This window comes from Dendroctonus ponderosae, unplaced genomic scaffold (genome assembly GCF_020466585.1).
Source record: "Dendroctonus ponderosae isolate FM_Combo_2020 unplaced genomic scaffold, Dpon_F_20191213v2 Dpon_F_20191213_9, whole genome shotgun sequence".
NCBI classification, from domain to species: Eukaryota; Metazoa; Arthropoda; class Insecta; order Coleoptera; family Curculionidae; genus Dendroctonus; species Dendroctonus ponderosae.
Window position 1 is genome coordinate 7,815,546 of NW_026019116.1, and position 21,284 is coordinate 7,836,829.

Consider the following 21,284-nt stretch of genomic DNA (forward strand, 5'->3'; position numbering starts at 1 on the left):
TACTCACTCATGTTATGCAACTTTGGTTAAATGCAGAATTAACGGCGCAACGCTCAAGCCTTATCAACGTGGTTTACGTAGTTTTTCTCCCACCAAAAACTGTAAAGCGCGGTTTTCTGAAAATCTCAATCCTCCTACAACTGCGATGGAGAATCGAGATTCTTGTTCGGTCGGGCAAACCGTGCGGGTAGGATCGAATTTCGAAAGTCGTAGTAGTAAAAACACCCTTTTGTTGAATTGCTGGGCCGTCGCCAATGAACGCACTATCGTCTGCAAACATTTCGTGCTTTGTGTTTGAATACATTTTACGTATTGAACTGAAAAAATGTGCCTTAATTTTGGAAAGAACTACACAGCTTTTGACAGAAATGCGAACGGTAAGGCCTTGATTTTGTATAGAAGAAATTTGGTTTTTTCGGCTAACAAAATGACGGTCAGATTTATAATGGCAATCGCAATTTGCATATTTTAGCATTAATTTCATTGGATTGTTTGTTTGAGAATTCATTAGCTACAACTCGCGCACACTCAAACAACTTTTCAATCGTACTCTCCACTCTGCGTCAAATCAGGAAAGGTTCATTTCAATTTTTGCTTCCATTCGAAACCAGGCAAATTTCCGTCAATAAAGTATGCCTTTTTTCAATCAAAAGGACGTTGATTTTTACCCATCATGAGTTTGTGTAAAATTGTAAATTTGATGATGGCGCTGTTGTCTCGCCGAAACGTAATGAAATAAACGATGTTTCAAAATTGGTACTTCACACTTTGACTGAAACCCAGGCAAGATAGGAATATCATAACAAGCACACGCAGTCAGGAAAATAAATCAGAAAAAATATGGGCAATCAAGCCGTACAGTCGAGCAAAATGAAAAAATTGAAAAACGAAGCAAATCAATTTGAGCACTTCCTTTATGGACAGTTCGTAAATTACACACTAATTAAGCTGAGAAATATGAGGTTCTCCTATCGATTTTCAGGGTTTAACAGCACAATAAAGATAATATAGTTTAAAATAAATTTTATTGTCCATTAAGCCTTAAATAAACATTCGAATACTACTTTCGACGGCTATCGGATTGGCCCGAATATTTTCCACACACATATCGTAATCCCACAGTTTTAGCTGTTGCTAGCAGAGCGTTCGGAATGGAGTATCGGCATATGAAAAACACAGCAATAAAGTTTAATTTAATTAATAAAAAGATGCTTAGCATCTCAGTATCCACATAGCGATTCGATATTGCCGTCATTTCGCTTTAGCACTGCCAACATGACCTTAATTTAGTGCCGTTCTGGGTTCCCCATAGAAGATTTTCCTTCACTAACAACTCAACTTTAGCAGCTCCATCTACATGTGTAACTCTTCAAAAGAGCATTTGACGAGTGCAAAAACTCATTACATTTTTACTGCAGTTTTTAAATATCAGCAACTTATAATAAGGTTGATTTTTTTGTCATGAAGGGCATTTTTTTATCATTATTTTAGTCGTCCTATACTGTAGATTTCCTGAAGAATGTTGATTTTATTGGATTTTAATCTTGTGGACAGCATGTTGCAGAAGATTCGATAAAAATAGAACTTCAAACAAACAATTATGCATTTGGAGTCTTATACATTGATTACGTTTCACTTCATTGATTTTTTTTGGGGTCTTTCACGAAAACGATTTTGCAAAACAAGAGCACTCTTTATCAATCTGTCTATAAAAGGAGGCGAGAGGAAACTCTGTTCTTTAAGACAACATTTTTATGGCTAAATGCACATCAAAAAGTTTTTGCAAACATGAATCCGCCTCAACCGGGTAGAACTTATAGAACAGGGTGTCAATGTGAAAACTTCCCACCCTTAATATCTTGAAATTAGTCTAATATTTTTAACTGCAAGAAAGATATTAAGGGTGGGAAGTTGACTGGACACCCCGTATTTATTAGAGTTGCTTATTAAGGAAAAAGAAATTAATCGGATACCATAGTTTTTTTTCGGCTAAGTAAATGTAGAATATTTGGCACATTCACATGCGAAACATTTAAATATGTACAATTCTGCATTCTAAATGTGTTTTTAAACCACATAAACCTACATAATTGTTCGCCGTTGAAGCTCGTTTTCACATTTTCCAGAAATTGTATGCACTTCAGAGAAGCGCAAATTACGTTTGTGACAAGTAGTTTTCAGCCTAAATTCCAAACCTTTTTCTGAAAATAGACAAGCAAAATGTTTTTGGCGGAAATGCGTTATTTTGATTTAATTTCTATGCATTTTAGTGGAAAYTCAATGAAAAACCGTCACGAAATAGCGCAATTGGCTGTATCATGGAATGGGATTTCTTCAATGGATTTTTGATTGATGTCGCCTTTAACAGTTCGAAATATTAGATGTACAGAGCCTCTAGTCATACCGAATGACCCATTTCTTGTAAAAAATCTTCACTCTAGTGCGGTTTGATGATTMTTTTCAAAGAGCCTTTACCCTGTTTATGACCATCTCTTTTTCATCTTTTCTTCTGCTTGTATACTTGATTGGAGSTGGAAYGTATATTGGTTTGYTCTCAACATGTAGTTTTGGTAACTTCTCGCGTCCATGTTAATAATGCATAAACATATAGTTTGAGTAAAAYATACTTGGTAACCCACTAATGTGATATTCATGCTAAAAAGCCGGATAACCGAGTAGAAATTAAAACATATTTCATAATTTCCGCTGTATAATAGAAAACACATTCCCAAGTGATTCGCAAACGAATTTGACATTGTATGCTTAACCAACTAATAATAAACGATATCCGCTTGAATTACCTAATTATTTTATTTCACAGCCCGATCGTTCTTGTTATATACATATACACATGGCTTTCATGTTCTAAAAAAAATGTAAAATGTTTAGTTTAGGTATCCGTAAAATTTTCCATTTCAATATCTATATATTGAGGCTATCCATATCCATACAGCAGGAAACCCTGTTGAAACTCATCTTGACTGACCTTAGCTTACCAAGCGCGTCTCGACCTTGCTCAGATGGGATGACTTTTGAGATTCACCTTTGGAATTGTGCAATTAAAAACATATTGGCATTTTTACATAACTAATTAGGTAGTGATTTAATGGCGAACAGTTTTGAAGGCAATAAATGCAATAATGGGCGATTGCATTATCCATTTAACAATCATACTGTAGGATGCGGTTTTTTAGGTTACCCACACGAATTCCCGTATTGCTCATATTCAATAATACATATTTCATGAATTGCAAAAGTCACACACTTATATTGATAGCAAACAGTACTTTCCATCCGCCATTTCAARCCAGTAGCGAAGAAACAGGTACTTAAAAATTCGACTAGCTATCAGTTCTCGAGCGTGATATTTTTTCCTAACTATTTAAAAACTCGACGTTTGAAGCAATAAGTAAAATGTTTATGAATTTTCCATTTTCCGRGCAGCTTTTCTGTTCTTTTGTTCAAACATTGTTTGCAGCTTCGCCGTCTACTAGAATGGCCGTGTCGTCCGCAAATGTAGTTAACACCACGCTGCCACTTATCTTCAGGTCGGTTCCGTATTAAAATGGAATAGGGGAGAACTGAGTGCATTCTATTTAAATATAGAACAACACTTAATCTGGCAATAAGAAAATAAAACATGCGGTTAATGTTTAAGCTGAATATCAGTACGGTTTTAATCCTCCGTACACTATTCCTGCTTATACCATTTTTTTGGGATTAGCGATGCGATTTAAGACGAAATAGTTCGTTTTGTAGGCGATCGCATCGAATTTTGCCACCCTTACTGACCCCGGCTTTTTTTGAAAAACTCACTTTTATAGGAAATTTCTGGAAGTTTTCATGATTTTTTCAGTTTCTAAGGCGAGTCGCTTTTTTTGAGTTCCTCAAAAATTCGTCTAGGAAGAACCAAAAATTTCTAAATGCATAGCATCACTCGCTGTGTTCGGTTGCGAATCAATCAATTTTATTAGTTGAAAAATCACTGGGCAATAGAATTTTTTCCCTAAATCTTGAAGCAGCATTGTTTTTTCAAGGAATTCAAATTGACTTGTGATCTCAATAAATCGGGACACATTAAACCTCGTACACATTAGAAAATTCCTGAATATTTTCCTGTTTAGTAAACAACTTCTCCCACGCATCTATAAGAGAAGCATCAAGTGAAACTTTGAAAAGCACAGCAAGAATTTAATATTTTTAGATTTACTATTAAATTATTGCAGCAACATATCGGAAACAGCAGTTTCCATAAAACAGTTGTAGGTGAAAAAGATGTGATTTTGGAAAAACCAGCATTGGTAATTATTTGTTGAAATGTTATGGAATAACAACTAAAATAGTGCATAATGTGAAAAATAGCCTTGGGATGGAATAATTTATTTTTTCTCCGTTTCTAGAAACGAAAGATAAGCGACCTTTCTATGACCGTTTAACTCAATGGTGAATCGATATGTGCAACAATTTGTTCTTTAAACAAATTATAATACATTGTTGTCCTTCAACAACCACACTCAATAGCAATTTATATAGTTCCACAAAACCCATATAAAGAGCACTGAAGCGCCCCGTTTTTCGTTTTTCACTCATAGTTCGTCATTCAGTGAAAAATCATAAAATATTTTTGACTTTCCCATTACTTTCTTGGGCCGTTACTTCATAAACGGCGCTTTAAATTTCTAACTAGAAAACCGTCTAAGAAAATTGTTTTGGAAAATTAGCGAATAATCTGAAATTACTCACTAGTTCTAAAAGAGCGTGAACCACGTTTCACCCATATAACACTCGGAAACAAATCAATTATATTTTGCAAATAGAAAATAGCATATCGTTGGGCGTTTATGGGTTTTTTATAGGAGTGCAAAAATAAACAGTACAATTTAGCGAACAATGCGTCGTTCGTAGAATTGATGGCTGATTTTATTAGGAACTTTTTGCGATTCCTCCAAGCGCTTTTTTAAAGCCGTTAAGTTAAATTGAGTTGAAAATAACCCTGAACTGTAAATGATATCAACTTTAAACTGGAAATATGCAATTGGATGGTCCAGTTGTGGGATTAGTGTTTCATTGTTGTGCTTTGTATTGTTATATAAAATTAGTAATATATTGTACCTACTTAATAAACATTCAAAACTGTACAATGTTGGAAAATTGCCACGCAGAATTGCAGGTGAAAAAGTCGAGAAGATTAGTTACACGACTTTCGCTTAAGTCAGGCCTTATTAATGCTGCCTGAACTCCGCGCCAACAAATTATCTGTTTACATTTGACTATTCGTTTTTCTATTCCGGCAAACACTTTCTTCGCTAACTAAACTGTTCAACCTGCAGAACCGCATTGCATGTGAGTCCTTTTAAGCAAACATACACAACTAGAAACCTGACAGTTTTAGATGAAAATAAAAACCCAACTTTAGTTAGACTTGTTAGACCCCCGCAGTTCAGTTGAGTAGATTCAAGCAACCAGCGGCGAAAGAAATCCAAAAGCTTTTTTCCTGTATTTATTGTCAATGCTTAACAGCGTGGAGTTAAGTGGATGGAGCTATGAAATCTTGTAATTCCGCTGAGCCGTTGGCTCTAGGTGGTCGACAACCTTTTGAAAGCCATTCGACATTCGTCTATTTCAGTCATTCTGCTTTTGAAAACAGTGGTGAAAAGTTCGAAGAGCTGGATGTTTATCCGAACGATACCCGAAAGACATTGTGGTTTAATGGTGAGCCAATAGAAAAACCAGCGAGCATGGAAATGAAGGTATGGATCAACTGGGCAAGACATAAATATCGCAAGTAAAAAATTGTGTGCTGTTTTAGTGTTTTTCCTTTTACCTGATCAGTGAAAGTTTTTGTTTTTGGCTTCAGTACAGCTTGCTTCTTGCGCTTAGTAAAAATTGGCTTGCATAAATTGTGCATACACATGTGCATTTCAAAGTTGAGTTCGCTCCAAATTTACCAAGTGTGTTGTAATATAATTGCAGCATCCAAACTTAATAAACTATTGTGACTATAAATAATATACTATGGAAGATGGATCAGTCCTCATGCGGGTGAAAATTTTGAGCCGTGTGGTTTACTATAATTTATCTGCTATTAAACTATTTTCTCTCTTTACTATCACAAATGTTACTGTTTTGCCGATTAACTGAATATATTGATATTAATAAACCAACATCGCAAATCCCTTTCAAACACAGTGAAGATAAGATAGTGGCTAATGAAACGTTAGCCGCTCTGAAAACATTAATCAAAAATGTTATCCTGGGCTCATCAGAATATTATTTCCAAATGGAGTAAGTCATGTGACCTCAAAAAAGTGTGTCTAGTAAAAATGAATATTCGTCAGCTTGTTGGGTAAGGAATATTGAATAAACAACAGCAGATTCAAGTGATTAAAATGAATCATTCGATGCACTATAGTCTAGTTTGATCACCACCTATGAATAAACCGTTTGTTTTCGTCGAAAATATAATATATTTTCAAACAGCGGTAAATAAAAAAGGCCTCGAAAATTTTAAACTACAGAAATACCCATTTCATTGGTAAAAATAACTCAAGGAACTCATTTCAGAGTTATTTATATTTCTATTTTTCTTCATTAAAAACGTTATTTTGACTTGTAAATCAATCTGGAGTGGATTAAGACGGCTATTTTCGAAGAGCCTTTACTCTGACCCCTTGATGGGTTTCCTCAATTTTTAATAAACAGCTGAAACATAGGAGTTTATTACGTATGCACTTTTGGGTAATCTAATTGCAGCTAATAGACGATGTTCTGGAACGATTAGTAAAATTACTGGAACTTAAATAGTTAGGGATAATGAATGGAAAAAACGTTGTGACTTGAAGTTTCTAACACTACAGTTTTATCACGTTTTGATGCTATTGGCAACAGGTGATTAGGTATTGAGCTTACTTGTTAAGTAAGGGAATTTTCTTTGTTTTAGTAGAACTATTTTGAAAAGTTTTAATTTTCCTACAGTCATCCGTATACGCCTGTATGGACGAAATCGTTACTAAATCGAAGCGATTGGTCGCTGGACAACACGGATTTTACAAAAATTCGCCCATCAACATCCAAAAATGCCTGAATGCGAGGCGAATCAAGTGAGGAAAAACTCACTTGATTAGAAAATTTCTGGGAGTTTCCAGGATGTTTTCAGTAGCTGAGGGAAGCGATTTGCCGTTGTTATAGATAGACGGATTTAAAAAAAAGTTGTCAAGGAAAAACCAAAAATGTATCAAGCCTGCCCAGAATTGAACTCGAAAGAGAACTCTTCGACTTTTAATGAGGAAAACCTCACTTTAACAGAACATTTCTGAGAGTTTTCAGGATTTTTTCAGATGCTAAATCGAAGCGACTGGCCGTTGGAAAACACGACTTTTTCAAAAATGTGACAAAAATCCCACAATCCGGCCCATAATATAACCCGAAATAGACAATGTGCTCCTTTAAGTCTGGAAAAATGTACTGCAATAGTAAACATCTGGGAGTTTCCAGGATTTTTTCCGATACTAAATCAACGCGATTGGTCGATGGGCAACACCGATTTTTAAAAAATTCGCCCAGGTTAAAGCAAAAATCCCTCAATCCGGCGCATAATATAACTCCAAAGCGAAAATCCTATGCTTTATGTGGGGAAAAACTCACTTTAATAAGAAATTTCTGGAAATTTCCAGGATTTTTTCAGTTACGAAGAGCTAGATTAATCTCATGTGACTGTTTTTTTTTTCTTTCGAATGTTTTCACTCTTCTAATGTCTCCAATAACCAGAAAATCCATAGAAACTACGACCTTTAACGTCCCAAGCCAGGCTTTAACCGAGAACTGAGTGCACTAAAAAATTGCGTTTTCTTCCGTTTTATTACAAATTTTGCTACTAAACAGATGCAAATAATTTCAATCTAACCCATCAGTTTAATGTCCGATTAAAAAAATATTGGATATCATCCTATTATAATATGAATACTGGTTCTTAGGTCCTCTAAACGTCCATATTCGAAAGCAATCAAGATGAAAATTTGAAAATGCTTGAATTGAAAGTGAAGATGAGGAATCGAAGAAAACTCGACATCAATCGACACTTGTGAACGTGTCTTTTTCCGCTTTGCTGCCGATGTATTTTGTAGTTCGCCAGCAGAGTGAAAGAGACCAGTACACGGGAGTTGACTCATCTGTGCAAAAACACCAATAAGTCGGACAATGAAGCAATTTAGTCAAGTAAAAGCTACCGAATAAATTTAGAAACGGATTAGAAAAATAACCCAGAATAGTGAGCTGCAAGGCAAAGAGTTTTCCGATGAAAATCAGCAAATCTCACTACTAAATATGCAGTGTTTGACTCAAAGCTTTGATGCTTTTGATCCCTGAATTCGACTCCTGCTGCTTCAAAATGTCGTTTATTAATTTAAATAACTATCCAAAATATGAAGATTTTATAGAGTAATGTGAATCTGTATTCACTGAGTCCGATGGGCTAAACTTCGTTCCTTGATTCAACGAAAAATAACACAATTGCATAGTTGAATAGTTTTTGTTTGGCCCTAAGACGTTGATTACTGTCTAGTCTAAAAGGGCTTTGCGTCCGAACTTTTCAGCTGATCTTCTAGCTGCCGTGATGAATTTGCCATGCCGCCTACTTCCGTTCTGAAATTATTCAACAAGCGTTTCTCGTGTTAGTAATTAGTTGAAATGATTAATTCTATATGCCAAGTAGGTTAAAGTTAATAGTTCCCTGACAACAAATAGGAAACCAACTAGCGCGTTCCAGTAAAACGTGTGAATTTCCTGGGAACACATAGGTATAAAATAAATAGAGGATGTGGACCATGCTTGCAGCCAAAACATTCTTGGATGTGATCCAGAACCTTTTAATCAAAACGTTCAATCTCTCGAAATGTGGAAGTACAAATTTAGATCGTCCGTTATGATTTTAGAGTGTTTACGTAATCCTTAGGCCGCCATCCGCTTTTGATATTTTTCCCCAATGACTTATCGCTTTCTCCTGTCGATTCTCTTTGTAATTAATTATAAACATGTCAGAACGATCTCCAGATGTTACTGATAATTGGTTACATGTCGTGGTGTTAAAAAAATAATCCACTGCTACTAATTGTCTTTTCGGTTGATTTATGAGTGATGAACGTCTTGCGTAATCTGCACGATTCCGACTTGACACAGCTGGTGAACAATATTTCACGTTTTTTGCCGATTTTGTAAAACCTACTACTTCTGAAACTGGACACCGAACATCCTCAAGGTGTGCCCTAAAGTAGCCCTTTGGAAGGCGGAACTTTCACAAAGTGTTGTGTTCCGAAGCGTGTCTCCACGCACATTTTCATCGACAGTAAATAACAAATTTGCTACGTGAGAGCAAAAGTTTCTATTTTTAAACCACAAGTTTGCTTCAGTTAAAAGGGTGGCAATGCTCAATGCAAAGCAAACTGAAAACGAATGGCGATAAAACTGCCTGTGGAGTTGGATATAATATGTTTTACAAAATGTTTTGTTTTCTTCTTTGGCCGAATCAAATGTAAAATATTTTATTTTTATTTAAATATAACATTTGTTTCAATTGAAACTATATCACATTCGTAATGGTTAGCTAAAGAAATAAACTGCTGCTAAAACGAAGCTTAAACTGCTGGTTCCACATTGTTTGAAGAAAAATCTACTAGGGAAAAGGGAATACAGCATCTTTGAGAATAACTGGACTTAAAACTGCAAAGATCAGAACCATACTGTTTTTTAGGAAAACTTGCTAAGACGGGCTGTGTTGAAAGCTCGTGTAGCGATAGAGCCAAATCAATGACTTCTTTTGTCTATACGAAAATCTTTGGCTCTTGTCCTAGCCTAAACAAGTACCCATATTTAGATTAGAAAATAATTTATTAATATTAATATTGCTATTAAAAGTGGTTGGGAGAGACAAATTTTTGTTGGGAACTCGTACTCGAGTAGAGTTGGGAAAATAGCTTCATTAACAATTACAAATTTAATTAGTGCAGTTCTCCAAGCGGAAAATACCCCTGAAAATAGTGGACTATTAACTTTCCTCATAATTTCCTCATCCATACCCATCAATAGATCTTTAGCTTGACGTAACGAATAGTAATTATGCAATTACACACAAGTTAAAGTCCTTGGCCGAGCACAATTACTTTTTGTATTTTTCTCTTTATCTGATTTTTATTTGTAATAATTGCAACGCATATCATTTCCTCAATAATTAGAATTTACGCACAGATACCGTGCRMTAATCACGAAAAAAATTGCAAGTAGTACTAAAGTGCGAGAAAAWSTRKTAMTWWWGTSCAAGGMGAAMATCTGATTTTATTTTCTTTCYGTCATGGTGGCCGCTTATCTTACACCTTTCGAAAGTAATTATTCTTCTATGAAATTGACTTTTTAAGCACCGTTTTGCTGCAAATACGTTTTGGCGTTTGGAATTAATTTTTTGAAGTGCTATAAGTGAGGAAGTTGCCCAATTTCTCGAGAAATCTGATTGAAATCGATATTTTACTCTATCGGTTAGTGATTTTTGTCGCAATATCTTGAACCATTTTTTAACTAAAAAAATTGATAAAATAATACTTTTCCCAAATATCAGTTTGAATGGTATAATAAAATATCGATAATCAGTAGGCATTGAGTAGGTAAAATCCAAATATCATTTTTTAAATTTCGGTGGCAGGAAAATCGGTTAGGTCATTGTTATTTATGCAACCCAACTGCTGGCAAATCAGGTATTTTGGATCCACGATAATCCGCAGATATATTTTGAAATAATCGTCTGTCCCATATTAAATCAAGTTTAATTTACGGTAGCGGCTTGTTTGAATCTCGTAGGCACCAAATTACCCGTTAATCAAGCCAATGGAAATAAGACATCACCCACACAAACGTTCGCGCTTACTGTACTGAGATGCAGATTCAATATAGCCGCATCTAAATTTACCTCTCGAGATTTATTAGTTAAGTCCGTTAACATCAACACGGACAGAATGGTTGGACATTTTAGCAGGTGTTTTTAAACAGTTCGTTTTAATTGCTAAAGCAAAAATTTATGTTGGCAAACATCGGCCCCAGTTTACGTCCGAATATATTTTAACATTTCGCCTGCCTGTTGGAATCAACTGATTGCATTAAAATATTCTCCCCATAAACCATTAGCGATGCGATGTAGAAAAGTCGATTATGTTATAACTCATCAACTCAGTTAGTTTGGCCCAGGAACATAAGTTCTTTGATATACGGCCGAATGAAGAATTTTCAACTTGCTGAAACACTCACTAACAACTAGCAACAAAATAAACAATAAAACCCACTTAGATTCGACTTTAACGAGGCAGCAATTGACTTTGCCAGAATGTGTTTTTTACTGTTTTCCATAATATATGATGTGGACGCGGTATAAAAACAATTAATCAAATAGCGGCTATCAACTATCTTTCAGCGAATGTTAAAAGTTTGCGTTCAAGATATATTTAGACAGACACGCCCGCATTGCTAGTGGAACATATTTAATAGTGCACCGCCTAAGTGTAGGTGATCCAATTCATAGGTTCAATTAGTCTTCTTGTTGCATTTATTGCAAGTGGGCGGTTTACTTCTATATTGTGGGTTAGTTTGGGTTAGTCGCATGGAAATGGATACGTTGACTGGAAAGTGGAAAGTTTGGAAACAGCCGAAGAGTCGAGAATTAATGCGCGATTTTTGCATCATTCCAGAGAGGTGCAAGATTTTGCCAAAATTTCATGTTTTCCTTACTGTTTTTGCGCATTTCTCAGAAGCAAAGCGAGCAAGAACGCTAGTTTTTACATCATTCCAGAGAGAACTAAAAGGCCTTTCTATAAAGTGAGCCATCGATAAGCAAATGTTGTCAGTTTTCTCGAAAAAGTCCCGATTTCAAACAGCTTTAGATTTGTATGTTTTTTGTTGAGTTGCAAAATCGGCTCAATTAAGACGCTGCATTTTTCGAAGTTTCTCGAGAACCATTTGAGCCACAGAATTCGTTTTGGCATMGTTGGATAGAGAATTGAAACWTCKATTCAGTSATAACAAYATGAGTGRGRAAATTCGRGYAGTTTTGACCCAGAAMGCGAAATTTGAATATYASGCACTAAGGTGCAAGATTTTGCCAAAATTTCATGTTTYCCTTACTGTTTYTGCGCATTTMTCAGAAGCWAARCGAKCAAGAAYGATMATTTTTACATCATTCCARMGAGAAMTAAATGGCCTTTTTARAAAGTGAACCATCSATAAGCAAATGTTGGCAGTWTTCTCGAAAAAGTCCTGGTTTGGAGGAGTTTTAGATTTGTATGTTTTTTGTTGAGTTGCAAAATCGGCTCAATTAAGACGCTGCATTTTTCAAAGTTTCTCGAGAACCATTTATGCCACAGAATTCGTTTTGGCATCTTTGGATAGAGAATTGAAATGTCGATTCAGTGATAACAATATGAGTGAGGAAATTCGAGTAGTTTTGACCCAGAACGCGAAATTTGAATATCAAGCACTAAGGTGCAAGATTTTGCCAAAATTTCATGTTTTCCGTACCGCTTTTGCGAACTTCTTGGAAGCAAAACGATCAAGAATGATAATTTTTCCATCATTCCAGAGAGAACTAAATGACCTTTCTATAAAGTGAGCCATCGATAAGCAAATGTTGTCAGTTTTCTCGAAAAAGTCCYGATTTCAARCAGYTTTAGMYTTGYRTGTTTTTTGTTGAGTTGCAAAATCGGCTCAATYAWGACGCTGCATTTTTCGAAGTTTCTCGAGAACCATTTGAGCCAMATAATTCGTTTTGGCATCGTTGGATACAGAATTAAAAACTCGATTCAGTCATAACAACACGAATGAGGAAATTTGAGTAGTTTTGACCCAGAAAGCGAAATTTGAATATCAGACACTTAGGTGCAAGATTTTGCCAAAATTTCATGTTTTCCGTACCGTTTTTACGCATTTCTCGGAAGCAAAACGAGCAAGAAACCTAATTTTTACATCATTCCAGAGAGAACTAAATGGCCTTTTTAGAAAGTGAAACATCGATAAGCAAATGTTTGTAGTTTTCTCGAAAAAGTCCTGATTTCAATCAGTTTAAGATTCGCATGTTTTTTGTTGAGTTGCAAAATCGACCACTGTATTGCTGTAGTCTTGGTGGGTTTCTTTAGCTTTACCCGAAAGTCAGCGACTACCGGATTACGATCTGATGCGATATTTCCACCTGGATGCGTTTTCATTGCAATTATAAAATTTTTTGAAAATCCCGCCCGCTAGACACATCAACAACAAAGCAAGTTACGGTTCCCCTAGTGAAGTGACCCCAATTTCGAATCACCCTAAAAATAAACCATATATCTCAACCTTCCCGCAATGTGCCAGTATTCCGTTTAGTACTTGCTAAGTGATGCTAACCTACATAACATAAACCATAAAAAATCCTGCTGTACATGCATTAACACGTAGTATAAAGTTAAAGCAATATTTTGTCTTCCAACTTGTCGTGTAAACCCGACAATAAGTAGCAATAGCGACACGTTACAACTGTTATGAAGATGTGCCAGTTTTCCTCGACAATGTTGACCGAATCCATTTTTTTTCCAACAGAAAAGGATCAGCAGAAATTTGTTTTGAGATGTGTAAAACGTGATCATCGCCATCACCATCACATCATTTGTAGACGGCTTGAATGAAGCCGAAGTTAAATTACATAAGTGATTGGTTCGTATGCTTCGACATTTCCCGCTTTCTGAAAATAGCCCATTTACATTCTTGTTTACATAAATTTAGGACGAATCCAGAGTCTACAAATAAAGGTGCACCAGTTAATCCGGTCAAGTGTTACAAACAAATAAAGGATGCAAAATATACATCAAGTATTAACGCCCAAGCAGCTATTCACATTGGGGACATGCAGAGCAAAATTGCCTTTCATCGAGCCTTTAGTTCGTTAACAAACTCTCAAAACCCCGTTTTATTCTAAGTTTGTTGCTTCTGGCAATTAGAAAAGCACCTTCAACAAAATTTCTCTATCAATATTCAAATTTACTTCAAACACTTAGAGATGGCTAATTGATCAATCATGTTTGCAATAGATGATTAGGCAGCGGTATTCCGCTAGTAGCAATTCTTGAAATTGAAATCAAATGCTCTAGAAACGCCACGATAATTAATGGGACAAAAAACAAATGATTCCACTAATAGACCATCAAGATCTTCAACCAGTGGAAAAGTGTTACACGCGAGCTTCGGTCTTGCCTGCCTGCCCCAATGTAGAAATTTGTACTAGATCGTTTAAAATTGTGATCCAAAAATCATTAAAGGAAAAAAACCTTTACAGCTGATGCAAAACGTGAGAAAACAAAAACTGATGCTTAAAATTAAGATTGTGGATATCTAAGCCTGGAAAGGCCCCGTTAAGATGGGAACCCGTACAAACTCTCAAGCAGTGTGATTGTGCCGAATATATTCTGCTTACTGGTATTAGAAAAACGAATTTCTCTGGTACTGACGTTATAGATTTAACCGTTATGGTTGTAGCAGTTTAACTAGATCCGTATCACCCATGAGGAAGGAAAAGCAAAGTCAAGGCTTAATATTCACGGCATCAGTCGACCGGAAGATGTTACACCAGCGAAAGTTACCCGTTTGTTTTGTTCTATCAATATTGTTTGAAGTAATATTCTATGTTTCTGCCAGGCATGTTATGCCTTACGTTCCTGATGTGCTTCACCCGCCAGTACCAGACCATAGTAAGTTTAATCAACTATATTCCCTAAATCGGCTAAATGGCAAAATGCAGAGTCTACAAGCATATTTTTACTGACGGAAGCCAATGTGTTTGATTGAATAATTTTGTTAGGTTCAACGGTCATTATGTACATTGCATAAAGTCTTCAAGTTCAAGCAGGACCCCCTACAAATCCTTGTGAAACATCATTGGAAAAATTCGTGTTCCAAGCAAAACCGCACGTATAAATAATTACGCCCGATTTGCCCAAAATCTCACAACTCCATTGCAGCCAATAGAGTTTAAAAAAGCTTTCAGCATTGCATCAGCCTAATGTTTATTAACTGCTATTATTTTTTAGGAAATTTGAGTAGTTTTGAACCAGAACGCAAAATTTGAATATTACGTACTAAGGTGCAAGATTTTGCCAAAATTTCATGTTTTCCTTAACGTTTTTGCGCATTTCTCAGAAGCAAAGTGAGCAAGAACGCTCATTTTTACATAATTCCAGAGAGAACTAAATGGCCTTTTTAGAAAGTGAACCATCGACGAGCAAATGTTGGCAKTTTTCTCCRAAAAGYCYTGGTTTCRAGCAGTTTTAGACAYTTGTATGYTTTTTGTTGAGTTGCAAAATCGGCTCAATTAAGACGCTGCATTTTTCGAAGKTTCTCGAKAACYATTTGAGCCACAGAATTCGTTTTGGCATCGTTGGATAGAGAATTGAARCGTCGATTCAGTGMTARCAATATGAGTGAGGAAATTCGAGTAGTTTTGACCCAGAACGCGAAATTTGAATATTACGCACTAAGGTGCAAGATTTTGCCAAAATTTCATGTTTTCCGTACCGTTTTCGCGCATTTCTCAGAAGCAAAGCGATTAAGACGCTGCATTTTTCAAAGTTTCTCGAGAACCATTTGAGCCAAATAATTCGTTTTGGCATCGTTGGATAGAGAATTGAAATGTCGATTCAGTGAAATTTGAATATCAAGCACTAAGGTGCAAGATTTTGCCAAAATTTCATGTTTTCCTTACTGTTTTTAGATTTGTATGTTTTTTGTTGAGTTGCAAAATCGGCTCAATTAAGACGCTGCATTTTTCGAAGTTTTACGAGAACCATTTGAGCCACATAATTCGTTTTGGCATCGTTGGATAGAGAATTGAAACGTCGATTCAGTCATAACAACACGAATGAGGAAATTCGAGTAGTTTTGAACCAGAACGTGATATTTAAATATTACGCACTAGGGTGCAAGATTTTGCCAAAATTTCATGTTTTTCTTACTGTTTTTGCGCATTTCTCAGAAGCAAAGCGAGCAAGAACGCTAATTTTACATCATTCTAAAGAGAACTAAATGGCCTTTTTAGAAAGTGAACCATCGATGAGCAATTGTTGGCAGTTTTCTCCAAAAAGTCCTGATTTCAAGCAATTTTAGATTCGCGTGTTTTTTGTTAGTTCTTTTTTTCTGTTCTGTTTTTTGTTAGTTTTGTAGTTTGTTCTCCAATTTTTATTAGTGAATGCATTGTATTCATCCAAGTGAACGGTCTCATCTCGGGGCGCAAAAAGCATGAGCGTCCCAGAGCGCCTTTTCCTGTCTCCACTTTATGAACACAGCTTGAGCAAATTGCAAAAAATGCACGTAACAATTAATTTTTTAGTCGAGAGTTTCAACTTAACTCAAGATGCTAATGGCGGAGAGATCGACCCAGAAATGACCCCCGGACTGTTCCAGGGAGATATGGCGTTAAATAATGACTTGTATAACTACTGGCGTGTTGGTATAAAATGGGATGCTTTTCCAGAAAAACTATGGAAAAACGGCATTGTGCCTTACATGATCAGCCCTTTATATGGTAATTGATAAATTTATAGGTTTGTTGTTATCTCGTATGTAGTAAACTTTTGGGAAAGTAGGCCAGTAAGGCCAAAAAAAAAGTTATTCGTCAACAATTTCTGTTTCCGATCTAAACAATTACATTGTCAAGATTATCCTTGAAGATGTTTGATTTATGGAACCTGATAAATTTTCTATTAGCCTGAAAACAGCAAAAGGAAACTGTTATACAATGGGAAAGTTTTTGCTACAATATTGTAGCTGAGCTTGCACAACATCGAGAGGTTCTAACTAGCATGATCTTCCACTGATGAAATTATTATCCTAAAACGGTGTTAATGTGTTTTTACACGCTACAAGCTTCACATTGAGTTTTCTTAAGAATCTTAAACAAATTATTATATACAAAATAGGTCCAGCAGTCACAAGCAAATTGCAATGGCTCTTCTCACTTACTCCCGTGTAAATAATACATCGAACCAATTGAGAAAAGCATTTGCTGAAGGCAAAGTAACAATTTTGATCATGAAAAGAAGTGTGTTTGTGAGCGTGAAAAATAACACTTAAAATGGGCTGACTTGGACTGAATTTCCAGAACCAACCGAACAAGTTACAATATTAAAAGCAATCAAGACCTTCAACTTTATGACGTGCGTGCGATTCGTCCCTTGGGATGGAAAAACTAAAGACTACCTTTTGATTTGGCCCATCAAGTACCCGAAAGGCTGTTGGTCATTTGTTGGTAAGTAGTTGATCCATAAACTTGGGGGGATATTTATTCATAAGGACAAACAGAATGATTCCTTTTTAATATTGCAATAAAATCCTTTAATGCATAAAATTATCATTATTATTATCAGTTAGGGAAAATATGCTTTTTTCATAATAAATGGCAATAGGATTTATATTGCCAAAATGTCACCTACACCTTCAGCAAAAAAATTCTTCGGCCGCCCAATCATAAACTTGCAATATTTTTATAATTTTTTAACATTTTTAACATGCAACGAAATATAACAAACATACTAAACACAAAGTTAAATAAATCAACTTTGAATGAAAGCCGGGAAGATTGCCGAGAATAAGAGCGATTTCAGTTAAAGCTCCGCCAACCTGCATAAATTTTGATATTTCTCAATAGTACATATTTGCTGTTTTTGCTATTTTAGGTAGGTTTGGTGGATCCCAAATAGTGAGCCTTCAGCCTCCTGATGGCTCAGGCCCAAATTGCTTGGGGTCTGAGGGTCGTGCCATACATGAGTTAATGCACGCTTTGGGTGTTTTTCACGAGCAATCTCGTTGGGACAGAGACAAATTTGTCAAAATACACGAAGAAAACATCATTCCTCGTAAGTACTAGAATCATTTCGCGTTTATATAAAAAGCCGATTCAGACGGTACATGAAAGATTGACAACATTCGCAAATTTCTAACACTTTTCGGTCGCTTTACGAGGGCTATTTTGGATCTTTATTTACCAAACATGATCGCAAAATGTGCCGTCCCTGATAATATTACTCATCTCCAAGCTCAGCGCAATAAACAATGCAAAAATTAAAGCTACAAACCTAAGCAATACTAAACATATACCTATTGTTTTTTTCAGGATATAAATCAAATTTTGATAAACAGAGTCTAGACAACACCACCTACAGCTTCGAGTACGACTACGACTCCATAATGCACTATGGAAAGCACTTTTTCAGCAAAAGCAAGAGCAAACCAACTATAACTACCAAAATGGGCCACACGAAGAAAATCGGCCAAAGAAAAGCGATGTCCAAGGGAGATTGCCTGAAACTCAACGACTTATATGGATGTCTCAGCAATTCGAGAACCAAAAGGAAATATTATAATTTGTGCAATTTTATGGGCATTTGATGGTTTTTTTGTCCACTAAAATTGGAAATTATATTTATTTATATAACAACTTGTTTTCCGAGTCTAGTCTATAAAATACGTACGTATAAAACGTATCTCTGAATAAATGAACTAAAAAATTAGATGTTTCCTTGAACTTTGTTTTCCATACTTTTAATAATTGGGTATTTGTGATTTAAAGGCGTACAACGGAAATCTTAGTATGGGAAGTTCAGGACAGACCATCATGAAATACGATCGTCAGCCTCAAAACCGAAACAAGGAAATAATTTCCTGAGCTGAGTCTTTTTTGGAGTCCCTCATATATATACCGAGTATTGATAAAAAGGAAGACCATTTCCGACTGTAAAAAATAATTAGATATGACTCTTCCGTATTTCTTTAGGACTAACCCAAACGAGCGCGGAGTAGCGCATTTGAGCTGAACCCGGCTTTGGATAGTAAAAAAACCAAAATCCCAGTTGTACACTATCAGGTGTCACATCATTTACTATTTCAGTAACTTTGAAAAATCACCTTTTCACTTCCTTCATTTTTTCTTCCCGGCTTTACCAAAAACCACTACGAGTGGCCGGTCTTTCAAAATAAAGCCATTAGTCTCATTTACAGCCTTTTGAGCCTGTTCAACACTATCAAGAGTTACAAAGGCTTGCCCCTTCATTCTGCCTTCCTGCATCAGTCGAATATTAAACTCGCTTGGCTTTCCGTGATGCCCTTCTTCTCGATATCTGCAGGAACAAGTCATAAGATTAGATATCAGCAAATCAAATGAAACCGGTCTACTTCACCTATTGAAAATGTATTCTAAGTCTTGGCTCACAACGCTTTTAGCACAGTTCTTTATATAAACCTTGTTGGTTGGCTCTCCAGGATTATAATTCTTAAAAGCCGACACTACTGTGAGATCTGTTAGTTGATTCGCTCTTAATTCATCCAGGGAAATGCATGGAAATTCATCGTCAGGGGACATAGGTCCTACTGGAACTTTTTCTGGTTCTTTCTGGAATTAAAAGTTGACTAAATTGAAATCTTGAAAAAAAAACAACTTTGAAATAAATTACCTCATGGGTTGCAATGGGAACTTCATTCGAAGGCTGTGATTGGTTTTGTACAATTTCTACAACCGACTGTTGACTGGGGGGTTCAAGCGCATTATCTTTGCTATTTCCTTCACAATAAATCTCTGGTGGTTGCAATTTGAGTTCACTTTCACTGGAAATATTGGGTTCTTTTTGTGCTTCTGAGATTAACTCTTGCTGCAGATCCTCTGGAAGCGATGGCTGCCGCTCAAAATCGCTTGATGGCTGAATTAATTCAATTTCTGCTTCAAGTTGATCAATCTCAATATTTGCATCCAATGGTGTACATGGTCGTGATACCTTCTCAAGGGAGGTTTTCAAATCTTTTGGTGTAGCTTCTATACAAGGCGATGCAGGTTTAGCTGCCGGTGATATCGATGTTTCTTTGGAAACTACAGTACATTCTGGAGACTTTAAAGTAGGCGTTTCAACAACAAGTTCCTGAGTAACTTTAAGCTCAATCTTCTTCTGGGGCTGCACTTCCACCTGAAGAACAAAAACAAATTTGTGATACAACTATCAAAATGCACTGGTTGAGTTAAATGAGAGTCTTATCATGGGAAAGTCGGAGGCAGTCACAAGTGCAGAATCGCATAAATATAAAAATAAACAAACAAAATATTGTCATTATTTGGTAAAGTTCAACGGTTTCTAATTTTTCTATCCGTTAACTGATTTTAATATACTTTTTGTAATTTATAGCTTCGTCCTTTGGGTTTTTTCTCAGGGTTAAGAAATCATGATTCTTAATTTTCCATGGCAAATAATGGAGACACCCATCGGTGCACCAGTATTTGTGGAACTGAGTGTGTTGATAAACACACAATAATTCTTAAACATTTAGGAAACTAGGAAAAAAAGCCTCTTTAGCATATTCATCAATATAAATGGGTTAAATAACCTTCTCAAAAACCTCCTCCACTTTCTCTACTGGCTTGGAGGGGGCTGAGCCTCGGGCCACTTCCTGCGTGATGAATTTCGCTCGTTTCAATGGTTTTTTCTGAGTCAGCATTCTCTTTTCGGGTATAATTTCACTAGGGTTCCCTCCCTCTCCATCACTTTCCAGTTCTGATTCGGAGGAGGAAGGATTTTTTCGTTTCTGACCAATTTGGTTGGTGCGTTGCGTCTGTGTAGCAAATGGAGATATTGGAATTGAATGCATTGGCGGTTCAGGCATGGCGAACGGTGGAGGAAGATTCATTTTATTCATCAAATGCAGCACTTGAGTGTAGAAGCGAGGAACCGTAGCCAAAGCATGGGCAATATTGTTGATAGTGGGCCGATTTGCTTTGGGGTAATTATATTTCAAATGTGAAGGTGGTGGCTGATGAAAGCCAACAGAATCATTGAACGCATTCACGTGGTTAATGAAATTTTTGAAAAACCTTTTATCGGGACCCTCGCGGACGTCTACTTTCTGAGCCGACAGTTGTCCCTGCAGAATATCATGGTCGGCATACTCTACGGAAAGTCTACAGTTTAATATGCTGATCTGATGTAATCTGAACAGCAGATTCTTGGCAATTTCTTCACTTTCAAACTTAGCATATATTACAGACGTTGCTTTTGCTTTTGAAGTTATAACCTTTACTTTAATGGCCCCAAAATGCCGGATAAATTGCTCTTTTTGTACATCTGTTAGTTCCTTCGGTAAATGCTTGATGCGAAGAGTGTCTTTGCACACCATTTTTGTAGGTTCACACAAAACACACCGTAAAAACACTATTTTTTCACTCAAGAAAACTTGATGTTTACTACGACATAAAATTC

The 21,284-nt window shown here is 36.2% G+C and overlaps 2 protein-coding genes across 3 annotated transcripts; one reads left to right on the top strand and one right to left on the bottom strand.

The window, feature by feature from the left end:
• The first annotated feature begins 121 nt into the window (after positions 1-121).
• On the top strand, positions 122-18,557 carry LOC109539360 (hatching enzyme 1.2). 2 transcript variants are annotated; one of them, XM_019907055.2, is made up of 5 exons: positions 122-377; positions 16,379-16,573; positions 17,150-17,296; positions 17,724-17,903; positions 18,161-18,557. In XM_019907055.2, the coding sequence occupies exons 1-5, from the start codon at positions 326-328 to the stop codon at positions 18,433-18,435; spliced, it is 849 nt and encodes a 282-aa protein (XP_019762614.2). In that variant the 5' UTR covers positions 122-325; the 3' UTR covers positions 18,436-18,557. The 2 variants fall into 2 exon arrangements, with proteins under 2 accessions (XP_019762614.2, XP_019762613.2); XM_019907054.2 differs by lacking the exon at positions 122-377 and adding an exon at positions 14,524-14,744.
• Positions 18,558-18,890: 333 nt separating this feature from the next.
• On the bottom strand, positions 18,891-21,282 carry LOC109539359 (RNA-binding region-containing protein 3). The gene is made up of 4 exons (XM_019907053.2): positions 20,416-21,282; positions 19,497-20,000; positions 19,224-19,435; positions 18,891-19,163 (listed from the first exon to the last, which is right to left on the bottom strand). Exons 1-4 carry the CDS (start codon positions 21,199-21,201, stop codon positions 18,965-18,967), a joined length of 1,701 nt encoding a protein of 566 aa, XP_019762612.2. The 5' UTR covers positions 21,202-21,282; the 3' UTR covers positions 18,891-18,964.
• Between the last annotated feature and the right edge of the window lie 2 nt (positions 21,283-21,284).